Source organism: Sciurus carolinensis, chromosome 5, assembly GCF_902686445.1.
Source record: "Sciurus carolinensis chromosome 5, mSciCar1.2, whole genome shotgun sequence".
NCBI lineage: Eukaryota > Metazoa > Chordata > Mammalia > Rodentia > Sciuridae > Sciurus > Sciurus carolinensis.
Window position 1 is genome coordinate 145,231,316 of NC_062217.1, and position 22,602 is coordinate 145,253,917.

Genomic DNA, 22,602 nt, shown 5'->3' on the forward strand with positions numbered 1-22,602 from the left:
AAGATGCGGAGCCCTTTGTCACTGGTAAGAGGTGAACATCAGGATTCATGAATTATTCACTCTTTTTGAAGAATTAATTGGATCAAATTGAAAGTTCTCTGTAATGTTAATCTCACTGGCATTTCACTGTTTTTCTTGAGGAACGGATAGAAAATGGGCATAAACCTCTAATGTAAGAAATTTATGTTGAAGCCCATGGGGAACTTTACTACTGAACCATTAATAAATATGATCCATAAATTATTTTAATGCTTTATTCTTCCTCTTGGTTTGGGAATGTGTTAAAATCTTAGTATAGGTGAGTCTCCGGCAGGGAAGAAAGATGGAGAGTTATAGGAAGCCCAAAGGAACAAAAGTAGCAAGAACTCAAAGATTTAAATGCTGTAAGTGGTAGGATAGACTTCAGGGTTTCTTATGGTACTCTGAAGTTCAGAAGCCTTGAACCTTTGTAAACTGTATTTTGAATGCTACTTTGACCTGTCATGTTTTGCTCATGACTTTAAAACCTGGTAATTTCCAAAGATAGTACAAGGACCACAGTAGGTTCCAGCAGCTTTTGAGCTGTGACCACACCAGATTTGCCTCTGCTGTACTGGAGGCTTCCTTTGAGGTGACAGAAGGCTGTTCCCTTGTTTTGGGTTTGGATGACCATCACCCCTGCTTTTGAAATAAATACACCAGAAGCGACAAGCTAAGTTCCTGTACTGGGAGTCCTCTGAGAAGGAGGACTCTTGAGCAGTAGGATGCATGCCCTGAGCCTGGTTTTGGAGGCTCCCAAAGTCGTGAAGTTGGCACAAGGTTGAACTTACTTCCTACAGAGGCTTGGAGTCTTGGAAACCTCTGTATCACCCTATGTTCCCTGCTCAACAGGCAGGAGAGACTGCAAAGAATGGAAGAACGTGTGAGGAATGTGTGGAATGTCCAGGAAGAGGAAGGCATCACAGGAAAGGCAGGGAAAGAGCAGAAAAGAAGGTTGTCTCCAGATAACCTGGGGGGAAACACATGGGAAGTAGAATGGAAAAACTAATGGAGCAATTAAAGCGGAGGTATGAGTTGTAGGCACAATCACGAAAGATGCATTGTTCATCATCAGAGAAAGCAGATACATATCTATGTATACATACATATCTATGTAGATATGTCCGCCTTAATGCAGGAAGCAGTGAGAGGAACATTCACTATGGTTTTAGTACTGGGCACCTTTGGGCATGGAATTAGATGGGTGTAGGACTTGAATGCTATGTAATGTTTTAAGTGTTGATATTATGAATGATTCTAAGCCATTTTGTTTCTACCCATTACATATTTTTCAAATGTAAATATTTTAATGGGGAAGTTATTAAAAAAGGTAAGATTTTTGAGTTATGATTTTAAAAAAAGGCAGAAGAGCATTTGAAGATGTACTAAGACATTTGAATTTGAAAACATCAGTTTTAAAACTTAGCAAAAAGAACTCATTCAGGGCTGGGGATATAGCTCAATGGTAGAGCATTTGTCTAGCATGTGTGAGACTCTGAGTTCAATCCCAAGAACTGGAAAAAAAAAAAAAAGAAAAGAAACTTGTTCAAATATTTCTAAGATATATTAATAGCTCTAAATGAGTCTTTACATCTATGTAGGGTGACAGCACAGTTTCTTGGCCAGTCATACCTATCTGCAAATGGGCAGGTATTTGGCAGGTACTGTAGTCTACTCCAAACACCCTATCTGGTAAGCTCAGGTTGTGAGCTAGCTTTGCTACTCACTACTCATTGCAAAGTGAAAGGCTATTTAGAAAATTCAACTTCATATTTGCAATTGCCTTACAAAGAGTAAAAGAAAAATAGAATTAGATTTACATACAAATCCTTAATTAAAATTACTTTTAAAGGACATGCTCATTTTTCACAATAATAGATTTACCTTCACAGCTACTTGATGCATTCTGTTGAGAGGCAACTGGAGTCTATGTGAGGGGAAAAAAAAAAAGGTAAGGATTGTCGATATAGTGGAGCATAGAAATAAAAGCCAAAGCAATATTACTAAAATAAACATTTTGGCAAAATTTTCTTTGATGCATAGCTAGTCTTTCTTTTTGGGGGGTGGGAGGGGTACCAGGCATTGAACTCAGGGGCACTTAGCCACTAAGCCACATTCCCAGCCCAATTTTATATTTAATTTAGAGACAGGTCTCACTGAGTTGCTTAGCACCTCGACATTGCTGAGGCTGGCTTTGAACTCGTGATCCTCTTGTCTCAGACTCCCGAGATGCTGGGATTACAGGCATGCACCACTGTGCCCAGTCTTAGCTAGTCTTTCAATCACAACAACAATTATAAATACACAGTCCTCAGCCCGAACTTTGCATTAAATGACAATTGGTTGGAAGTTCTCACAGAAAAAACAGTGTCATCTTGGTGTGGGAACCCTCTATTCCATCATTAGGGTTGATGGGTATGGTGACCCCAGCGGCTGCCCAGTAGTAGCACTTGTGAAGTGGGCATCCAACATCTGGAAGAGGCTTCGGTCTCTTGGCCCCACTTTCTATGTGTTTGCTAAGGGATTGTCAATGTCAGGTTCCAGAGCAGGTCAGGGCTGCCTTGTATAACAGGGTGGCCCAGGTTCACCAAGTTCTGCCAGAATCTGAGTTTAGTCTGAGTCTATGTGCCTGATTGACAATGGCTTGCCATTTGCTGGGGTGTCAGCAAGACACAAGGGGTTTCTGTGGGGAAAGCTGAGGTGGTGGGAGGCAGAAAGCCTGGCCACCCCTGCTGATCTGCTGCACACCCTCAGTGAAGCCACCAGGGTCGGGTGAGGATGAGCTCCCCCTAGGCAGCACCCTCCAGGCTACCTGAGGATTCCAAGTTCCTCTGGACTATTTGCATACCAGCTTGTGGCTAAGACTGCTGCATTCACTACAGCTGGAAGCACTGTCCACTTCAAATAAGTGGATAAGAATAAACGCTGCAGAAAATATGAGGCACTTTTAAATGCAAAATTAACTTACAGTCTTCAGTGGTGTAGCTGGTTTTTTCCTGGGGAATAAAAAGAGATCAGCTTTGTTAAAACACAGTGAAGATAAAAGTAGCTACCATCTACTCCCAGAGTTAAACTAGAACAATGAAAGAGATAGGAGTGGGTAGGAAGGCTGTCCTCGGAGGGCAGAGAGGGACAGAAGTAGGACTGGGTTATGCCCTCCTGACTCAGGCAGAGTCCACTGACAGATGAGGAATGGCTATGGGGAGATGAACAGGAGGAAGCAGATCTAGCTCTTGCTTCAGTTCTGATGACATGGTGACCCTGGGCCCTTTCTCTTGACTGTGTGGCAAATCTGAGCCTTGGTTTTCCCACCTGTGACACAAGACCAGAGTCAGGATTTTCAAGGTGTGTATGCAGAGCCCTCCCTGTCCCCTCTGGCACCTGAGCCTCTGCTTGGGGCAGCAGTGGGGACAAGAGGACAGCGAGGCAGGGCAGGTGGTAGCTCCCCACACCAACCTTCGCCCTGCTTCTAGGTGAATATCCTCTGCTATGCTTCTGTGTAAGATTTCATTCAGAGAGATCCAAGGCCAAAACAAGTTTGCAAACTACTGTGACTTGTGGCCCTAGATGTCCTTGCCTTCACTAACATTTCTAGGTGTCCTGGTTCCAACACAGCCAGGAACCTAATATTGCTCAGGTTTTGTGCTTCTCTCAGGTGTTTATTTTAATCCCCCCACCTTTCCTCTCCTCTCTGTTTTTGGCTGGGAGCTGCAGCATAGGGGGAGAAGGGAGGTACAGCAACAATCACCCAGTGTCTGCAAGAAGCCTAAGATGGGTTAGGGTCTCCACAATTATTTAAACCTTTTACAATGACCCTTTAAAATGAATATTATCATCATATTTTAGAGAAAAGAAAACAGAGGCTTAGAGAGACTAAGTAACTTGCCTCAAGTGATAAAACTAAACCAAAAGAGAAGTGGGGAGAATTTGGGTTCATAAACCCCTGAAATGAAGGCTTTTCTTTTTCTCTTTTAGTTTCTATAGAGTCAGAGTTAAGATTATAACCATGCAGACACTATATATATATATATATATATTTTTTTTTTTTTTTTTGAGGTGCTGGGAATTGAACCCAGGACCTTGGGCTTGACAGGCAAGCACTCTATGAACTGAGCTATATCCCCAGGCCTAGACATAAATATATTTAAGTGTGCTTTTAAAGTAACCTATTGAGCCAATATAATTTTATGGGGTCACTGTTTGCAATAGTAACACATTACAACATTCATCTGACCATTTACAAAGCCCCTTTGAATTCAGTAAGAAAGAATAACCCTTCGTGTCACTCTGTAAGGGAACCTCCATGGTGTAGCTGTGAGCGCCCTAATGTAGGCTGCAGATGGTACACACATTTATTTATAGACCATTCGAAAGTAAAGACGAAACCTGTTAGGAAGCCTCAAAATTATTTTGGTGCTGGAGCCTCTAAAAGTCAGGGTGTTGTATGAAACATGGAAAGTCAATGAACTCAAGATTTAGCTAAAACTCGATGGGAGGATAGCCTCCTCGATTCCCATCTCAGCAGGGACTCCCCTCATCCAAGTGCATCAGGAGGTGGAGGGAGAAGAGAGCTTCTCATGGAGTCTGCAGGGCAGCAGGATGCTGGCATCCCACCCTCCCAGATATCGCAGAGATGCTTCCCGAAGCAAGTACTCACCCCACCCTCGGCAGTGGGGACGGTGCAGCTGGTGAAGAAGGTGACTTGGATTCCCAGGACCCACTGTTTCGACCTGCATTAACACACACACAGTTAGTCCCTGAGTCCTGCACCTGTGGCTGATGGTCTCAGTGAGGCTGGCCTTTCTGACAGACTCAGAAACATACACATCTCTTGTTGCTTTCAGTTAAGCATATATAGCTAGTTGTGAAGCCATGAGCTCACACTTGCATCTATATACCGTACAGATGTACATTGTGGAGGTGCTGAGAGAAAGACAAGGTCAAAGTCACCACGCCTGACACACAGTGTAGACCCTGCTCACCCGTAGTCCCACTTCCATAGAGTACATGGCACTTCACCTCACATTGGATATTCCCTTGTTCACTGCCAAGTTCTCAGGGCCTTTGCCTAGGGCACAAATGGCCAGATTGGGACAAGTGGCAGGCTTCTCCCTAAATATAATCTTTCAAAGTCATTGAAGGGACCCAGAGGTCCTTGTCCCCTGACCCACCTCCCTTACCTGAAGACAGAGCCAGACAATCATTACAAAGAGGAAAGAAAGAGAGGCAAGAGAGAGCTTCACAGCTAGGAACAGGGAAGGCCTGGAGGGGAGAGGCCAGAGCTAAGGCTGACCCTCAGTGTCTGCTGGCTGCTCCCTCTCAGGCAGATGCTGGGCGCTAGGACATTGTCACTCAGTGAAACCAAGGGGGTTCTGATAAGACTCCTTGTTGAATCAAATTAAATTGAATAAATATTTAATTAAGAACCTACTAGACCCTGTCTCTAAATAAAATGCAAAATAGGGTTGGGGATGTGGCTCAGTGGTTGAGTGCCCCTGAGTTCAATCCCTGATCTCAAGAAAAACAAAAAAATAATCTACTATATTGATAAGTCCACAATTCCCAAGGGACTTAGAGGAGATACTTGTAAACATGAACTGGACCTGCTTCCCTTAGTATGTATTATTTTAGTTTGCAAGATAGCACGGAAATAACACTGAGACAATAATAAGAGCACATAATAGCACTGGGTGTGGGTCTTGAAGGAGTGGACAGAGGCCTCTGCCTTCTTCACAGGCAAGACAGTAAGTCTCAGGTCATCTCATCTGAACACTAACAAGAGAAAAAGGCCTCAAAAAGTATTTCAAGGACTGGGGAGATAGCTCAGCTGGTAGAGTGCTTGCCTTGCAAGCACAAGGCCCTGAGTTCAAACCCCAGTACTGCAAAAAAAAAAAAAAAAAAAAAAAAGTATTTCAAAAGAGATCTCCTGGTTTATTCTCATGGACTTTACTAGAGAGAGACCCTCAGGTTTCTGCCCAGAGCCCAGCTCCTCTTTTTCTATGCACAGTTTGTGCACAGGACTAACTTCCCAAACACAAGAACAGCAATGGCAAAAAGTGGATAGTTTTGATTCCAAAGGGCAGCCTTCCCCAGGACCCCATGAAGCAATGCCGCCTCCAGTGTCACTCCTACTTACAGGTTGCCTGACTTGGATGTGATTTTTAAAAGCTATTTGGAAAAAAAGACTACACTGATAATTTTACATTTCATGTGACAATAAACTGAAATGACATCTCATTATGTAGTATGAGTCCAGCTGGGTTTAGTTAACTAGTGTATACAATCGAATACTCAAGATTGACACTGCTCCAATATCCCTGGGCTCCTCATAGATTTTAATAGAAGGTTTCAGAGAAGAGAAAAAAAAATTCTTGTCCAAAAAATAAGGAAGTAAAAAGAAGGTCTAAGTCAGAATTTCCTTCCGGGGGTTTCCGGCTACTTAAATGCCAAGGACTTATTCAGGCTTGGTAAATTATCTTTGTTAGACTCACTGCCTGGCTTTTCTACTGTGCTTCCCTTTCCCTCCTATCTCTAAACACCCTGCCAACGTCTTCCCTTTCCTTCACCTCTCCGTAAATAACTTCTGGTGACCAGAGGAGAAGGAGGGCCCCTGGCTCTTCTCTGTGGTGGAGGACAAGTGCTGGCAGAAAACCAGTGGTCTTGAATCAGGAAGACAGGGTTCCAGTTATTTCCTTGTCACTAAACAGGCTCGGTGCCTCTTGCAAGTCACCATGCCTCAGTGATGCCTTCTCTGAAATGGGGGCACCACTATCTACCTTATCTAACTCAGAGTTATTGTGGTAAGATAATAGGGGAACTTCGAATTTTAAAGAATTGACCAAATATGAAGTAATACACTGGGAAGAGATTAAAAGTTTCTGAGGGTCAAAAACATTATGGTAAGGTAAAGGAGCTCAATGCAAAAGACTACATATTGTGTGATTCTATCTATACAAAATGTCTAGAAAAAGCAAATCTATAGCAACAGAAAGCAGACCAGTGGTTGCCTGGAGCTGGGGGCAGGAACAGCAGTAAGTGACTATAAATGGATATAAGGGATCTTTTGGGGTGGGGTGGGCATGGAAAATTTCTAAAACTGAACTATGTTGTTAGTTACATAATGTATTACTATAAATGTAATGGTTTGCAAAAATCATTGAGTTATATACGTAAGATGGGTGAGTTTTATGATACGTAAATGATAGCTCATGAAGGATCTTGATAAACATGATTATTATTGATTTTGTTTTAGTGTCTTGTGATCAACATCACAGTATCTCTAGGGTGCCGGCGAGTAACAGGTACTGTGAATGTGTCACCTCCAAGTCTCATGTCACATCACGTATAGCAAACAGAGGCTCAGAGAGAGTGGGTGGCAGGGCTGGGGTTTAAACCAAGGCCATTCGAGCCTAAACCTTGGCAGGCACTTTGCTCTCCAGCCAACCCCTTCACAGGGTGTGATTTAGCAAGTCAGATTCACTTGATGCTTCTCCCTTAGGAGGGGAAAGATGAAGGAAATGGGGTGGGGGTAATTTTCTGGATGCCCAGGGAAGATAGAAACTGACTATCTCATGGATCAGGGTTTTCCTGCTGCTCTGGAACTGAACCAGACCCAGCTCACTTGATATCTTCTCCTTACTTCTAGGACCCTTGCTTTCTGGGAGAGCTGAATTCTTGGTCAGGATGCTTCAAGGAAAAATGTGGAAATGCAGTAGATGTTTCTGGCTTCTAGTGGGAAGAGGCCAGGGCGGCTGCCAAACATCCTCCGAGTGCAGTCACACAACAAAGAATTGTCTGACCCAAATGTTAATAGTGACAAGGCCGGGAAGCCCTGATTTAGGGTTTAACATTATATCCAAAGGAAGAAACAGCATTGTTCCTGGAGAGGTACACAGGATGCTCCACCAGAAGGGTCCCGAACCAAGGCAGGTTAAACAAGGAGTCCTGCACAGTGACTGTAATAACAACAGGGACCCTTCATTTTATGGTGCCATCCTTATGTATTGACCTCTTTAATATTCACAGTATCCTAGGCATAGGTGCCATTCCCCCGTTTTTCAGCGTAAGAAATTAAGACACAGAGATTACTTCACTTGCACAAGGTCCTAGTAAATGGCAGAGCCAGGATCGGAACTCTCTGGCCTGGAGTCTGGGCTGAGTCCATGTCTCTGCGCTTCTCAGGAGGCAACGCCAACGGGAGGGCAGAGCCTATCGACACGCCTAATTTTCTATGCCTTCCTCAGCAAGCACCTTACTGGTTATCACAGAGCCAAAAGTGACATTTACCAATGTGGTAAATGTCACCTCACTGCCTCGGGCCTGCGTCTTCCCGCCCATCTGCATGTAACAATCCCATAACCAGGACATTATTTTCTTGTTTAGGTTTGGTTTCTTCATCTGATGCCTCTGGTATTAAAATACAGCTCTACTGGGTTCATATCAAACTTGTGAGTGATAAATCCAAAGGCTTAAGGCCCTCTGACGGTGCCATGTGATTCTTCAAATACAGCCAGTGTTTAGGGATTCACCCTTTTAACCAACTGACACACGTAACTACTCTGGTGCCTCCTTTGAATTAGGTCCTGAGCCAGCTGGGACGTGGAAGTGATAGTCTAAGAGGAAAGATAAGAATCTCACCAGGGGTCACGGGATAAAGGCGCATACGGGGCACCCCAGGAGAGCACAGCCTGGGATCCCCCCATGTGGGGTCAGGAAAGGCCTCCTGGACAAATGCCATCGGTGGCAAGGTCTTCGAGGAGCCCGCAGGAGTCTGCAGTATACTTGGGAGATTGCACTGAGACACGGAGTGATCAGGGAAGAGGTGAGGGCCAAGGGTACGTGGGGAGACCTTTGGTAAAGGAGAGCTCTCTGAGCGCCACAGAAACCCAGAGCTGGAGGCCTCGCACTGGGTCTTGAAAATGAACAAGATTCGGTGCCTTAAACCTAAAAACCTACATCAAGACCAAAAAGCAGAATCCGTGAAATACAGGCTGATCAGAGTACAGGTTGTGTTTTAGGGAAAAGTCCTTATAAGGGAGCAGAACTGAGATTAATAAACTGGTTTTCTGAAGAGGATTTAGGTCTTCATTCACTTGTTTCAGCTAGTTTTCCTGTCCCGGTGGTAGCAGCTCTCATCCTGACTCAGTGACTCGGGTCTCCATTCAGCTGGGACTATAGTAGCCTCACCATGACATTATGGGACAGGGTGTGGGGGGGGCAGTGGTGAACTGACCTTGCTCCCAGAACATACGATGAGCTCTGACATACAGGGCTCTGACGCTGACTTCCCATCCCCAAATACAAAGAGGCTGTGGGTTCCGAGGGAGAGGGTAAGTAGAACTAGAACTTGTGAGAAAGGTGAACAATTTCACAAGGAAAGAGTCTAAGAGATGATTTTTCCCTTCACTTTCTCTCAAGGATCCTATCAATGGAAGCAGAGCCTAACTTCCAATCCCTTGAGTTCAACTCTGGGACAGGGTGTGTGTGTGTGTGTGTGTGTGTGTGTGTAGGAGAGGGGAGAGGGAGAGAGAGAGACAAAGACAGAGAGACAGAGAGACAGAGAGAGAGAAAGGGAGGGAGGGAAAGGGACAGAGAGCACCACCCTGGGAGTGCATGAGTGGGAGTCCCACACCTCTCTCTTGGTAACAGGGTACAGGGGCTGCAGGTGTCACTCAGTATCTCTGGCCTTGGGGGTTATGAGTACCACTCAGTATCTACAGGTTTCAGGGCTGCCAAAACCTACAGGAGACAACCAGGAACTTCTGGACGTCCATGGTTCGGGTAGGGGTGACATAATGGGATGAGCTGACAACATCTGGAGGAGTTCAGAAGCTGGTTCTCATTGCTGAGGAGAGAGCCGAGAAGCAGGGGTGTGGCTCAGGGACTGCGGCAGAACAGAAGGTAAGAGGTGATAAAGTGAAGAAAGCCCCGCCTAGGGTGATGGCTGCTAAAATGAAGAGCACATCTGGGAGGAAGAGACAGCTGGCTCTGGAAAGAACTCAGGAACTCTGAAATGTGTAGCCTGTAGGAACCAGGATGCCGGGAGCCGAGCCCAATGATGAGCTTCGAGCTCAGTGATGGTGATACTGAGCTTGCAGCGCTGGGACGCCATGACCTTCAGAAGGCAAGTCAGGCTGGGGTTGGACACCAGGGAGTTACCCGTATAGACAGAAGAAGCAATGCCAGAAGAGTGGGCGAACCTGAAGATGTGAAAGGTCCTTCCTTCCTGAGCACCAGCTGTGTGCCAGGCACTGCATTGAGAGTCCCTGTCACAGTTTTAGAATGCTCCTGTCAAGGGTCGGGTTGTCGTCTCCACTTAGAGATGACAAACTCTGATGCTGGGGGTGGCAGCACAAGCCCAAGATGGTACAACTGGCAACCGAGAGTGCCAGGATTCCAACCCGGGTCGCTTTGACTTGAACCCCCTGCTTTTAACTACCACAGTGAGGAGCTGAGGCTGAACCCTGGGGAAATCCTCAATCAGGGGCTGGGACAGGAGAGGAGCCAGCCAAGTGCTCCGTGGCTGAGTGGAATGAAGACCAGGACTTGTCTAGCAGAGGCCAAAGGGCCTGGGGTGGGGGTCCTTTCCACACAGGGACCACCAGGCAGTGGATGAGGATAGACCTTCTGTTCCTATCTACTAAGAAATTTGGAAATATGAGTGATAATTTCTTCACGTTGGATCTGAGCTATAGATCTCATTTGGAAAAATTCAAAACCAAACCAAATCATTTGATACCGTACCTGAAGCTGTTGCTGGAAGAGAGGCCAGCTTGGAGGAGCTATTCGGCTTGGTTGATCTATTCACCATAGGAGCTTAAACACACAAAAATATATAGAGATAATGATGACAGATACATTCCTCTGGGGAAAATTACCACATAGGGAAAACTAATGAGTCCTAATGAATCAGATCACAGAATTTACAAAGAATAAGAGACACCCTTATTAAACACACAAACCATTCAAAGAAACCACCTCAGAAGAAATCTCTGGAATGAATATATTAATGATTAAAGGATAGATCATATTATTTTATGATAGGAATTTTGTTAAAATGAATACAGGGAATATCATTGGCCAAACCAAAGTTCTAGGAGATGAATGGGTTTTGTTTTAGTTTTGTATTAGAAGTGTGTTCCACCTAAGGAGTACAGGAAAGGGTTGTTATAGTGAAAACTGAGTATCACTACCTTGCTTATTAGATGAGTAGCGTTACCCGAAGAGGCAATTGCATGGGATTATATTCTCCAAAGAGACTAATTCAGAATAAACGTGCCCTGTTTTGCTGCCCAACCTGAGAGTATGGCACTGGCTTTTTTTCGGTAACTTGTTTGTGAGGGCATCTGTTACACTGTGAAGGATTTATAAATGAAATGTTTCTCATAGGCCTGAGATAAGAGTACCTTTCAAGAATCGGGGTGCAGAACACAGTTCACTCTTTCTCCCCATCAGTCCTCCATAGAAGTTGTTCCCAGTGCACTATTTATGAGACAACATGGTGCCTTGTGACTCCACTTGATTTTAAGAAAAATTCATTCTGCACAAGGGCAGCTGAAGTAACAACCCAGTGCTTTTGGAACGTGGGATGGAAATACTAAATCGTGGGAGAGGAAAGTGGAAAGAAGGAGGAGGGGGAAGACCCCACAGATGAGTTGCTCACTGATCTCTCTGCTCCACCAGCCAAAGAAGGCACATGCATTGCCATGTCTGAGCCGGGCATTGCCATGTCTGAGCCCTTAGTGCTTGCTACTGAAGAGTCCTGAGTGTCCTGAAGGACTTCTAGAAGTTGTCAGGTGCTGGAAACTGCAAGCTCTTACCTTTTTCAGATGGAGGTGATCTGCCTTCTGTTGGATGAATATAGTTTTCATCATTGTCTTCCACAGGGACCACATAATCAGCCTAAAAGAAATGTAGAAATTAATGAGACGAATCTGTATAGTCATAGTTGACTATAGTTGACTGTATGGGAGGGAAGGAGGAATTTTTAAAACAAAACTTTATTTATAATTCACATGACATAAGACTGCACTATGTAAAGTTGGCTACTTAGTGCACTTTGATATATGGCCATCCCTTGGTATCTGCAGGGATTAATTCCAGAGCCCTCTCCCTCCATGGATACCAAAATTCCCTATATAAAACAGATAGTGTTTACATATAATCAATGCATATCCTCTTATAGATTTTTAAAAATCTCTATATTACTTAAAATACCTAATGTGATATAATGCTGTGTAAATAGTTGTCAGGGAATAATGACAAGAAAAAAAAGTTTCATACGTGTTCAACACAGGCACAATTTTGTAAAAATTATTCTCTCTCCACAGCGGGTTGAGTCTGGATGTGAAGGGTTGGTTGTGTTCACAGAGTTGTGCCATCATCACCACCATCTAATTTTAGAACATTTCTATCACTCTCTAAAAAACCTCCCCCAGTCACCCACTCCCCTGACCTCGACAACCTCAAGTCTACTTTCTTTTTTGGGGTGAGGGGTACTGGGGATTCAACTCAGGGGCACTTGATCACTGAGACACATCCCCAGCCCTATTTTGCATTTTATTTAGAGACAGGGTCTCACTGAGTTGCTTAGCACTCACTTTTACTGAGGCTGGCTTTGAACTCGTGATCCTCCTGCCTCAGCCACCCAAACTGCTGGGATTACAGGCATGCACCACCATACCCGGCCACAAGTCTAGTTTCTGATGGTACAGATTTACTCATTCTGAACACTGCATATAAAGGAAAGCATACATTGTGTAGTCTTTTGTGACTTCTTTTACTTACGCAATGTTTTCAAGATTTTTTCGTGTATTATTATATCATTCCTTTTTATGGACAAATAATATTCTATTATATGGATATACCATATTTTGTTTATCAGTTAATGGGCATTTGGTTGTTTATACTTTGGGGTTGTTATGAGTACTGCTGCTATACACATTTGTGTACACATTTTTGGGCAGACATTCATTTCTCTTAGGAATTCACCTCCTAGGAGTGAAATTACTGGGTCACATGGTAGCTCTGTGTTTGACAGTGTGAGGGACTGCCAAATGTTTTCCAAAGTGGCTGCCCCATGTTCCACTCCCACCAGCTTTGTGTGATGGTTCTAATTTCTCCATATATTTGCCAATACTTGTTATTGTGTGTCTTTTTGAGTATAGGCATCCTCAAGGGTGTGAAGTAGTGTCTCTTGTAGTTTTGATTTGCATTTCTTTGGTGACCAGTGATGGTGAGCATCTTTTCACATGCTCATTTGTATCTTTGGAGAAATGTTTATTCAAATCCCTGCCCAGTTTTAGTTGGGTTATCTTTTTATTGTTGAGTTTAGAAGAGTTCCTTATATGTTCTACATACAAGTCCTTTATCAGATATAAGATTTGCAAAATTTTTCTCCTATTCTGTAAATTGTTTTCTTGTTTTCTTGATGGTATCATTTGTGGCATGAAGTTTTAAATTGTAAAGTCCATTTTATCTATTTTTTTCTTTTGTTGCTTGTGCTTTTTTGGTGTCATATCTAAAAGACCATAGCCAAACCCAAGGCCATAAAGATTTTTTTCCTAGGCCTTCTTCTAAGAATTTCATAGTTTTAGCTCTTACATTTAGGTTAATGACCCATCTTTACTTAATTTTATATATGGTATTAGATAATGTCTAATACCACTTCATTTTTTTGAACGTGGTTATATAGTTTTTCAAGCACTATTTGTTTGTCACTTTCTCCATTGAATTGTCTTGGCACCTTGTCAATAATCAATTGACCATAGATGTAGGGAGGGAATTACTTTATACTGATAAGATAAAAATGAGGTAATAAGATCTTAAAAGTGGTTTGTACAATCTGTCCTGGTGGGTAATCAAGGATGGTACTAAGAGAAACAAAAAACAAATATTTATTGCCAGGTGCTTTTCTAAGTATTTTGCACATATTGTCTCATTTAATCTTTCTAACACCCAATAAGGTAAGTACCGTCATTGACTCCATTTCAAGATGAAGAAATTGAGGCATAGAATAATGAGGTAGCCTGTTCAAGGCCTAAAAAAAAAAAAGTTAAAAAGTGGTCCATCAGGGATTTGAACCCAGCCTGTGCAAGAATTCAGGACCCATACTCTGATCCATGACATGGTAGTACCTTGTGTCTTCCTCCTTCTCTTTCTGTTATATTTTTATCCTTTTTTCCCCATTTGATTGCTATTTCTCATCTCTTTCTTCACTTCCAAACCTGGCCAAAAGGTCTCAGGTAGTTCTATTCACACATCACCTCTACAGTCATCTTTAGAGACGATTTGGCTGAGGGAGTGAGGCTTTGGAGTTGGACAGTCCTGGGAGGAAATTGTGCTGGGCTCCCGTCTAGTCGTATGACCAGGTCTGGGGGAGGGGTGTACTTTCCTGAAACAGTAGAAGTCTTTTAGATCTGCCAATCAGAGGGGAGCTCTTGTATCTCTGCTCTGTTGCTGGACTCACCGTGTCAGACTGTGAACTCTTAAAGAACAGGTTCTCTTAGCTGTGTTTGTATTCCTAGTACCTGCACGGTCAGGAGGCTCATTGAATTAAATTGAAATTGGCTAGTCTAAGAGCCAAGGCTGAGATAAGCTGATTTAGCAGCATTGAATAGTGGGGAAATTGAGAGGCTACAGTATCTTTGCAGGACCCTTTTGGCCCGGTGGGTCCACCTCTCTAGATTAGCTGGCAATTTGGGTGACATTGCCAGAGTCTAGTTTTTCTTGAAGTGACTAGTTCCTGTGACAGAAGAGGCTGAATCCCCAGGAAACATGTCCTTACTCTTAAGCCTGTAGTCAACAAAACCCTCAAGTTTCTTATATCCGAACACAGAACATTGGCATTGGTACCTGGCAGCAATACCTGATGGTTATAGGGAAGCCAGAAGCACAGCACCCTACCCAAAGCTTCCTCGCCTGACTTCATGCTTTAGAATTGATTCTTTCCTCTGAATTCTCAATTTATACTTGTTTTGTCTGCAGTACTTGATTACAGTAGAAGCTGTTTTATCTGTAATGTCTAGAATTTGAGCTATTTAGAATAATGATATTTCTGGAATCAAGACATTTTTATTCCAAAAGAGCAATAAAGAAAAAAAAATGCTTTAATTCCAACAAGTTCTATTTGCCGGCTTGGCTTTGCCTTTTACAGAGTTTACAGTCAGGGAATCATAATATGTATTTTCAGAATTGCCATTAAATGCTTTAAGATTATTACCTGACAAAATAAGTAAATGATCAAGAACCATTGCAATTTATATCCTAAGAAGGTCACCCTGGCATTGCTGAACTGTTTAAATATAAACCCCATTATCCCATGAACAAATCACAACTGCTTGGTTGTATTGATACCAGTGATTGTTCTTTTTCTCCCCTGGTACTAGGGATTGAACCCAGGGCTTTGCACATGCTAGGTAAATACTCTACCACTGAGATAAATCCCCAGCCCATTGATTGTTTTCTTTTTGTGACCTATGTTTATTAGCAATGTTTTATTTATTATAATAGCATGATTCAAAAATATAAGTAAATTGTCTTAGATCAACTACAATGTTCAGATGTTTCGCCATTAAAATACCATTTTTCCTGTCTGTCTTCCCCCACACTAGAGACTGGAGAATGGGAAGTGCCATAAATTCATCCTATTTTCACATTGCCATTGCCCCGGACCCTGTTTATTTATCAAAGATTGTTCTAATTAGCTATTACATGCTCATACAAGATTCTTTGTGGGCTTTTCATAGCTTTACTAACATTATTTTAGTGATTTTTACAGCAATATCTACCAAGTTAGGTATATTTATCCTGATTTTAAAGATGAGGGACTTGAGGGAAGTCCAAGGGTCAAAGACCACAAGTATGAAGCCCTGTAAAGACAGGCACTTGGTCTGTTTTGGGCATCACTGAAGCTCTGGAACCCACACAGTGCTTGGCACATCTGTGTTGAACGAGGGCCAGTCTGTCCTCGGTGGATGCTGTAGAGCATGTACCGGGTAGCTGTTCAACACCCCAGCTCCAGCATCTCACTATCTGGATTCAAATGCCAGCTCTACCATCTACGTCTATAAACTTGGATAAAAATTCTCAACCCCTTGCACCATGGTTCCTCATCAGTAAAATGAAGATGGTAACAGCACACACTGCACAGGGTGGTGATGAGGCTTTACTGAGATAACATATAACATCTCAGCAACCAGCTGAGACAGCTCTCTTTAGGTGTTGGCACTCTCATCGTGACAGCAGAGATGCCCCTTCCTCTGAAATCAATGTTTTCAGATGTGCTTGTACTTGACTTCTTCTCTTCCCATCTAGTAGTTCGGCCACCCCTCCTCCCCACCTTCTCTGAACCTCGGGCAGGGCTAGGTAGACCTTACTAGCCACATCGAAATCATAAGCTACTTTATTTGCAATGCTGGAGACTGAACTCAGGGCCTTGTGCACACTAGGCAAGCACTCTGCCACTGAGCTATGCCTTTATTCCTTTCATTGGCCTCTGCTCTCTGCCCTCCCCCACCTTTTTCTTATCTTGACTCTCTATCTTCCCATCCCAAAATGCTCCTTCCTCCTCTCTTCTCTCCTCTCAGGGCTCCACTCTCAGTTATTCAGAGATGGAGAGTCTCACATGGTCCTCAGTATCCATTTGCATCCTGGGTCTGAATTCACACCTTCATATGCATTGCCAAATGCTACCGTTATTCACAGTGAGACTCCAACAGCTGGTCTCCCCTTCTTCTGCCCTGCTGAGCTCCACCCTGCCACCCTATTCCCACTGGAAAGGCTAGCATCACCTCTCAGACCAACAGACAGAGGACTGACAACCACACTTTCTCCCCCACAAGTCTGCTGACTTTCTGTTTTCCATTGTCCCTAGAGCAAGGATCATAGATGGAAAGCACAGGGGCAGGCACGGACAGGGATGGGAAGCATGTGTGTGGGGGGCGTGTGCCCATGCGCTGTAGGAGCAGTGGGGACTTTGGCAAATGGGAAAGGGGGCAGGGATTCGCAGCTGAGCTAGAAGGTTACCAGGAGGCCCAGTGGTTCTGAGGCCACTGCTGGCTACCACCAAGTCTTTGTTCTTCAGGAGAAACTAGAGAACTGAATTTTATAAAGAATCTAGAATATGGTAGAAAGGAATCCAGCACATATTAAAGTCTTCTCTGTGTCAAGTTCTGTATTTAGTACTGTGTCTATGCCTCTTATGAATCTTCGAAATAACCAGACTCAGAGTGGTCATCTGACTTGTCCAGAGTCGTACAGCAGGAAGGGTCAAGGCAGGAATTTGGGACTACATGCTGCCTCTATTTTGATTTCACACTTTCTGTTGTCTATCTCTTCTGGGCTACAAGTCACATCCAGGTGGAAATGAAGGTCATTTCATCAAGTACACAAGCCAGAGCTTGTATCGTCAGGGTGTTTAGAAACAAGTTGTTTCCTAGAGAAGTGGTGATAAAATTGTGTCTGGGGATGGTGAAGAGCTGCCTCTAAGGTTTTTTGCTTCTCAGACTGGCACACTTGTAGGGCTGTCTTAATGGCTATTCCTGAGGGCTTGTCTTTATCCTTATGGAAAATGCAAGTGCCTCTGGGAGTCACGACCCAGTCATGGCATTAGAAGCCATTACTACACTGGTCTGGATGATTTCATTTATTTATTTTCAAAGGCAGCAATTCCACAGGGAGTAAGACTCAAAAAAGGTGCTGACAGAGGGGAGATTGATGAGATAACCCCAAGGGGGACTCTGGATACCTGGGGTGGTTGGGAAAGGGGAGGGAGAGGCAAGAGCTATCAAAGGGGAGTGGGGGTCAGCCCCTCTGTAGGTTGTGCAGAGTCTCCCTACACTGGAGTCCCTATAATATGACTCTAGTGTGGGAGTCTCCATAATATGTCCCATGTTATCCCTCTGCATCTGGGAAGAGGAAAGTGGAAGCACAGAGAGAAAAGAGGGTGGAGGAAAGAAAGCAAGTCAGGGACAGGGCAGAGAAAAAGAGAATAAAGATAGGGAAAGAATATCTTATGGAAGAAGGAGAAAATTCACAGGAAACCAAGGCAAAGGAAAAGAGGGTCAACAGGAAGGGCATGGTACGATACATCTCCAGAAAATCAAGAGCCTTAACGTGAGATCCTACGTGAGATTATTAGAGAAAACCACCACAGACCAGGCTGTCCTGGCCACTTCTCTTCCCTGCTGTATCCTGGGGAGATTCTGGGCAGATTTACTGTACCTCATCCTCAAGGAGGTCTCTAGGTTTGGGTGGGATCTGAGGCTTCTGCAGAGAGGTTGGGGCCGGCAGAGTGGAGACCAGTCTTGCTTTTGCTGAAGGCCAGCTGGGCTTACTGGGCAGTGTCTTGCTGAAGGGTGGAGACTGCCTCTGGCTCGACCGATTGTCTTGAACAAACAAACAAACAAACAAAAAACAAAACACAATACAAAAGAGGTTCTGGGTCATTCCTTGGATGGACGCCATGAAAATCTAGAAAATATGTAGCAACTGGCATCTATGTAGCTAACAATGATCAATGGGGCAGCCCTTATAGGAGCAAACTGAAATGCGAAAGCAAACAGTTCCAGCTGTCTGTGACTTGCACGATAAACCCCAGAAGAACATCCTCATGGAAAACATCCTCCCTGGGGAGCAATGGAAGCCCACAGGCCCAGGAGAGCCACCAAGACTGTCAAGCACAGTGGACTGAAGCCGAACAGGGAGGGTGTGTGTGAGTAAGAGGGTGTAATTCTCAATCCTGTTTAAGTATCAGAACCCACTGGGGAGCTTAAAAAATGCTGAGGCCTAGGCCCCACCCCAGACCTATTATGTCTGAACTTCTTTTAAAAAGTTCCCCAGGTTATTCTAAGGTACACCCAGAGTGGCCACCACTCATGTGGGTCCACTCACTCATGTGTTCCTTCCCTCAGTGACTTCCCTCAATTCATAGAGAACCCTCATGGCTCCCTTGCTCCAGGGCCATCTTTTCTCAGCAGGTTAAGGTTCCAGCTCTGAAGATGATTGGGTCTGGGTTCTGCCCTCATCTCTGCCACTCACCACCCACCACTGTTGGGCTGGTTATTCAACCTCTCTGGGCCTCACTTCCTCATTTTAAAACAGAAGATCATGATACCCACTTCAGAGAGTTATCGTAGGAATGAGAAAGACGGCAATGAAAGTAGCGGATGGGGTGCACCTGCCTAATCAACAGAGCTAACATTACCGTGCCAGTTACAAGGGCTCAGGAACCACGAGTCTACCCAGCCAATGCTGTGAGCCAAGTTTTGATTTGGACTGATACATTTTAGGAAACTCTCAGCACAGGAACAACCTGGTGCATTTCCTATCTTGGGGACAGCACAGTTGCTTACGGTGGCCCACCCTGCATCACTGGCTTCCTGCTGCTTCCTCCTTTTACAGTCCCCTGAGCTTGGTGCAGCTGCCCTTGCAAAGTGCCCCCCACTCTATGCCCTTCCCCCATGCCTGCTCCTGCCCTCAGCCCTTGCTTCTTCCTGTTGAAGGCATGTGGTTAACTTCACATTTACTGTGCTTGGGTACTTGGGCATCCACTCTGCTGTGCCTATTAAGAACTCAAATTTCTTAATGCAATATCCAAGTCCACCCAAGGTAGCAAAGTGTAGAAGACAGGCTTAGAAGCCCATGCCCTTGAATGAACCCCCTAGCCACCTTGAATTATGGTTTCCTGGTCTGCAAAATGTGCCTATCAAAACTCCTCCCTTTCAGGGCTATTACAAAGACTGAACAAGATCATTTACCAAATCCAGTGGGCAGTGTCTGGAGCACGGTGGGGAGCACATGAACCTTGAACACTGAGAGGCCAAGTTCACGTAGAACCTCAGCCCAGTTAGTTCATCCTTCCAAGCCATTCCTCCTTCCTCCTCCCCTACCAGCACCCCAGATTAGAAATGGAGCCCAGGGACAGTCTACCCCTGAGCTGCATCCTTAGCCCTTTTAATATTGAAACAGGGCTATTCCTAACTTGAACTTGCCATCCTCCTGCCTCAGCCTCCTGAGTTGCTGGGATGACAGGCTGGTTCCAACTCCTTCCTTTTTAAAGCAGAGATGAATTCCTCTTTCTCAAGGTTTGGAGAGGTTTAATTAGGTCACAACTGCAAAGCACTAAACTGGGAAGTATAAAAAGTCTGGGGAGTATGTTGTCCAGTCTCTGCTGAATGCTGAGTGCTTAGCAGAGTTCTGGCACATAGTAGGTGCTCAATGGACTAATCGTGAAACAAAGCCAGGAGCAGCTGTAGTCTGTAAGCAGTTAACAACAATGAGAAAGGACAGGAGCCCTTTCCCTGAGGGAACACTTGGTACAAGTGGGAGCACTGCCACTGTCAAGGACACACTTTGTGAGGCTGGCCTCACTTTGGTGAACTCAGTCTCCTGCTAAGACTGGAACATAAATGTTTTCTGGATGGACAATAAAAGGAATATTTGGCCCTCAAGGTCAGACCTAAGCTGTGTCCATTTGACCTGTGAGGCTAATTCCAGGCCTGGTAGGCTTCCCCTACTCCGCTGCCCAGGGTAAAAGTCTAGACTCCATGTGGGCAGTGGGCAGCGACTACTGGGGTGGGGGTAGGAGGTGTTTAGAAGACACTGGGATCCTTGAAGGTCATTGTAGTTCTATATGGGCTTCTTAAGCAATATTCCAGAACCTTGTGTGCAGGAAGCCCTAAGAGAAGCAGGTACTAATCTCAGGGACAGAGAGGGGCAGGAGGGGGCAACATCAGAGTGTGCTTAATTAATTAATTAATTCGTTTTTGGTTGTTTTCAGTATTCCTGATTTAGGACAGATACCCTTTCACTTGGAATGGGAAAATTACCACTTGGACTGCATCTGTGAGCACTCAGATTTCCTGCTTGGAGGAGTGAGCCCCAAGGGTAGACAGGGTAAAGGGCCCTTGGGCAGCAGCTGGTTTGTCCACCTCCCTCCCTGTGGACCTGGCACTCAGAGCACCTGGCGTTGGAGTGTGTGTGTGTGTGTGTGTGTGTGTGTGTGTGTGTGCACGCACGCACGTGTGCACATGGGGAAGGGGGGTGACCTCACCTACATACTCGCCCCTGGTGAAGGGCAGGGCAGGATGGATGGTCCTCGTTTCTTGCTCCACTGGAGGTGGCTCATAGCTATCATCCCCATTCTCCTCTGCAGGCATCACGTACATCTCTGAGTCTGAGTGTTCATCTGGATTTTCATAGTCGCTGTCCTGCAAATGTAGACACCACGCTCAGTGCACCTACCTGTGTCCCATAGTCACCAGCACAATTCCTACCTTAGCCGGTCAAGTGGTTCCCCAAGTAGTGATGGGGAAGCCAAGCCCGGGAGAGGCTGACTTTGCAAGGCCAGCTAGCAAGAGGCAAAGGTGGGGTCTGAGCCAAACCTTCCTCCCTCCAGAGTTTGTTACCTTGGCCCCTGCAGCATGCTATTTACCCCCAAGGGTGACTGAGACTATGTTTATAAACTGACAACAGAAGATAAAAGACATTTTTTAAAAGACAGAAAAAGGACCCAATTGATATATAGAATAACCAATAGGTTTTATTTATCATGGATGCTGAGGAAAAAGTGGGTGAAATAGGAGAAGGTGAGGGAATGCCCCAGAAAACAACACAGATGTCTTTGAGGGGATGTGGGTTGTTTTGTTTGAAGCAGGGCTGGTAAGTTAGGGCAGAGGGGAGTCTAAACTTGAAATACATTCAGAGTCCAATCTCTTTCTTTTCATTTTTTTTAAAATACAAATTTTAAATCCACATTAAAATACACTAGCATGGTCTGATGCTCAAACAGTGAAGGTAAAGTCTTTCCAGGCTCTTCTCTCCCTAGACACACTGAATAGCTTGTTGTGAATGTTTTCCAGAGACAGCTTATCTAGGTATCATTCACGCATACATTAATATGGAGGGAATGTCTTATTCAGGACATAAGAGGTCTTCCGACCTCTGCGTCCACTGTCCTCCCTACTGCCTGTCACCATGTATGATCCACATGTGGCTTTCTTTCCAATGAATGGATGGGGAACTTGCTTTTTTGGCCTGTCTCCTTTCACTTGCAATTTTATAACAGGAATGCCTCAGGCAGACTTGGAGTCTTTAGGAACAAGCCTGGATTTTATCCTATGTGCAATGGCGGACCACTAAACTAAAACTAATGGTGAGTGAATGTTTACTCAATTTTTGTTACAGCTGGTATCTTAATTTTGGTTGTTTGACTTGGGGGCAAGTCAGTTCCTCCTCTCCAGGCTGATTTTTTTTTTTTTTTTTTTTTTTGCAGTGCTGGGGACTGAACCCAGGGCTTTGTGCTTGACAGGCAAGCACTCTGCCAACTGAGCCATATCCCCAGCCCTCCAGGCTGATTTTACTTGGTGTTTTCTGTGCCCCCACTGTGTGCTCTTGTCATTCCATTTTCTCGCTCCTCTGGATGTGGACCACTGGGCTTCTTTCCTTTACTGTAGATGTGGCCCTGTGATGCAGCCAGGAGGGGGCGCAGCTGCAGCACTTCTGGGACTCGGCAGCTGTGGAGCTCCGGGAGGGACTCCAAACCCAAGTGGCTGGCAGGGAAATCACCTCTTCCCCTCATTTTTA

The 22,602-nt window shown here is 44.6% G+C and overlaps 1 protein-coding gene across 1 annotated transcript in view; it reads right to left on the bottom strand.

Annotated features, from left to right (window-relative positions):
• The window catches only part of Blnk (B cell linker), a 71,526-nt gene that overhangs the window by 12,273 nt on the left and 36,651 nt on the right, over positions 1 to 22,602 (bottom strand). Inside the window, exons 5-11 of the mRNA XM_047553958.1 lie at positions 21,071 to 21,227; positions 18,241 to 18,404; positions 11,838 to 11,919; positions 10,762 to 10,833; positions 4,676 to 4,748; positions 2,987 to 3,014; positions 1,903 to 1,945 (exon numbers count right to left, since the gene is read on the bottom strand). Coding sequence (XP_047409914.1) covers positions 1,903 to 1,945; positions 2,987 to 3,014; positions 4,676 to 4,748; positions 10,762 to 10,833; positions 11,838 to 11,919; positions 18,241 to 18,404; positions 21,071 to 21,227 — 619 coding nt within the window. The remainder of the gene's footprint in view (positions 1 to 1,902; positions 1,946 to 2,986; positions 3,015 to 4,675; positions 4,749 to 10,761; positions 10,834 to 11,837; positions 11,920 to 18,240; positions 18,405 to 21,070; positions 21,228 to 22,602) is intronic.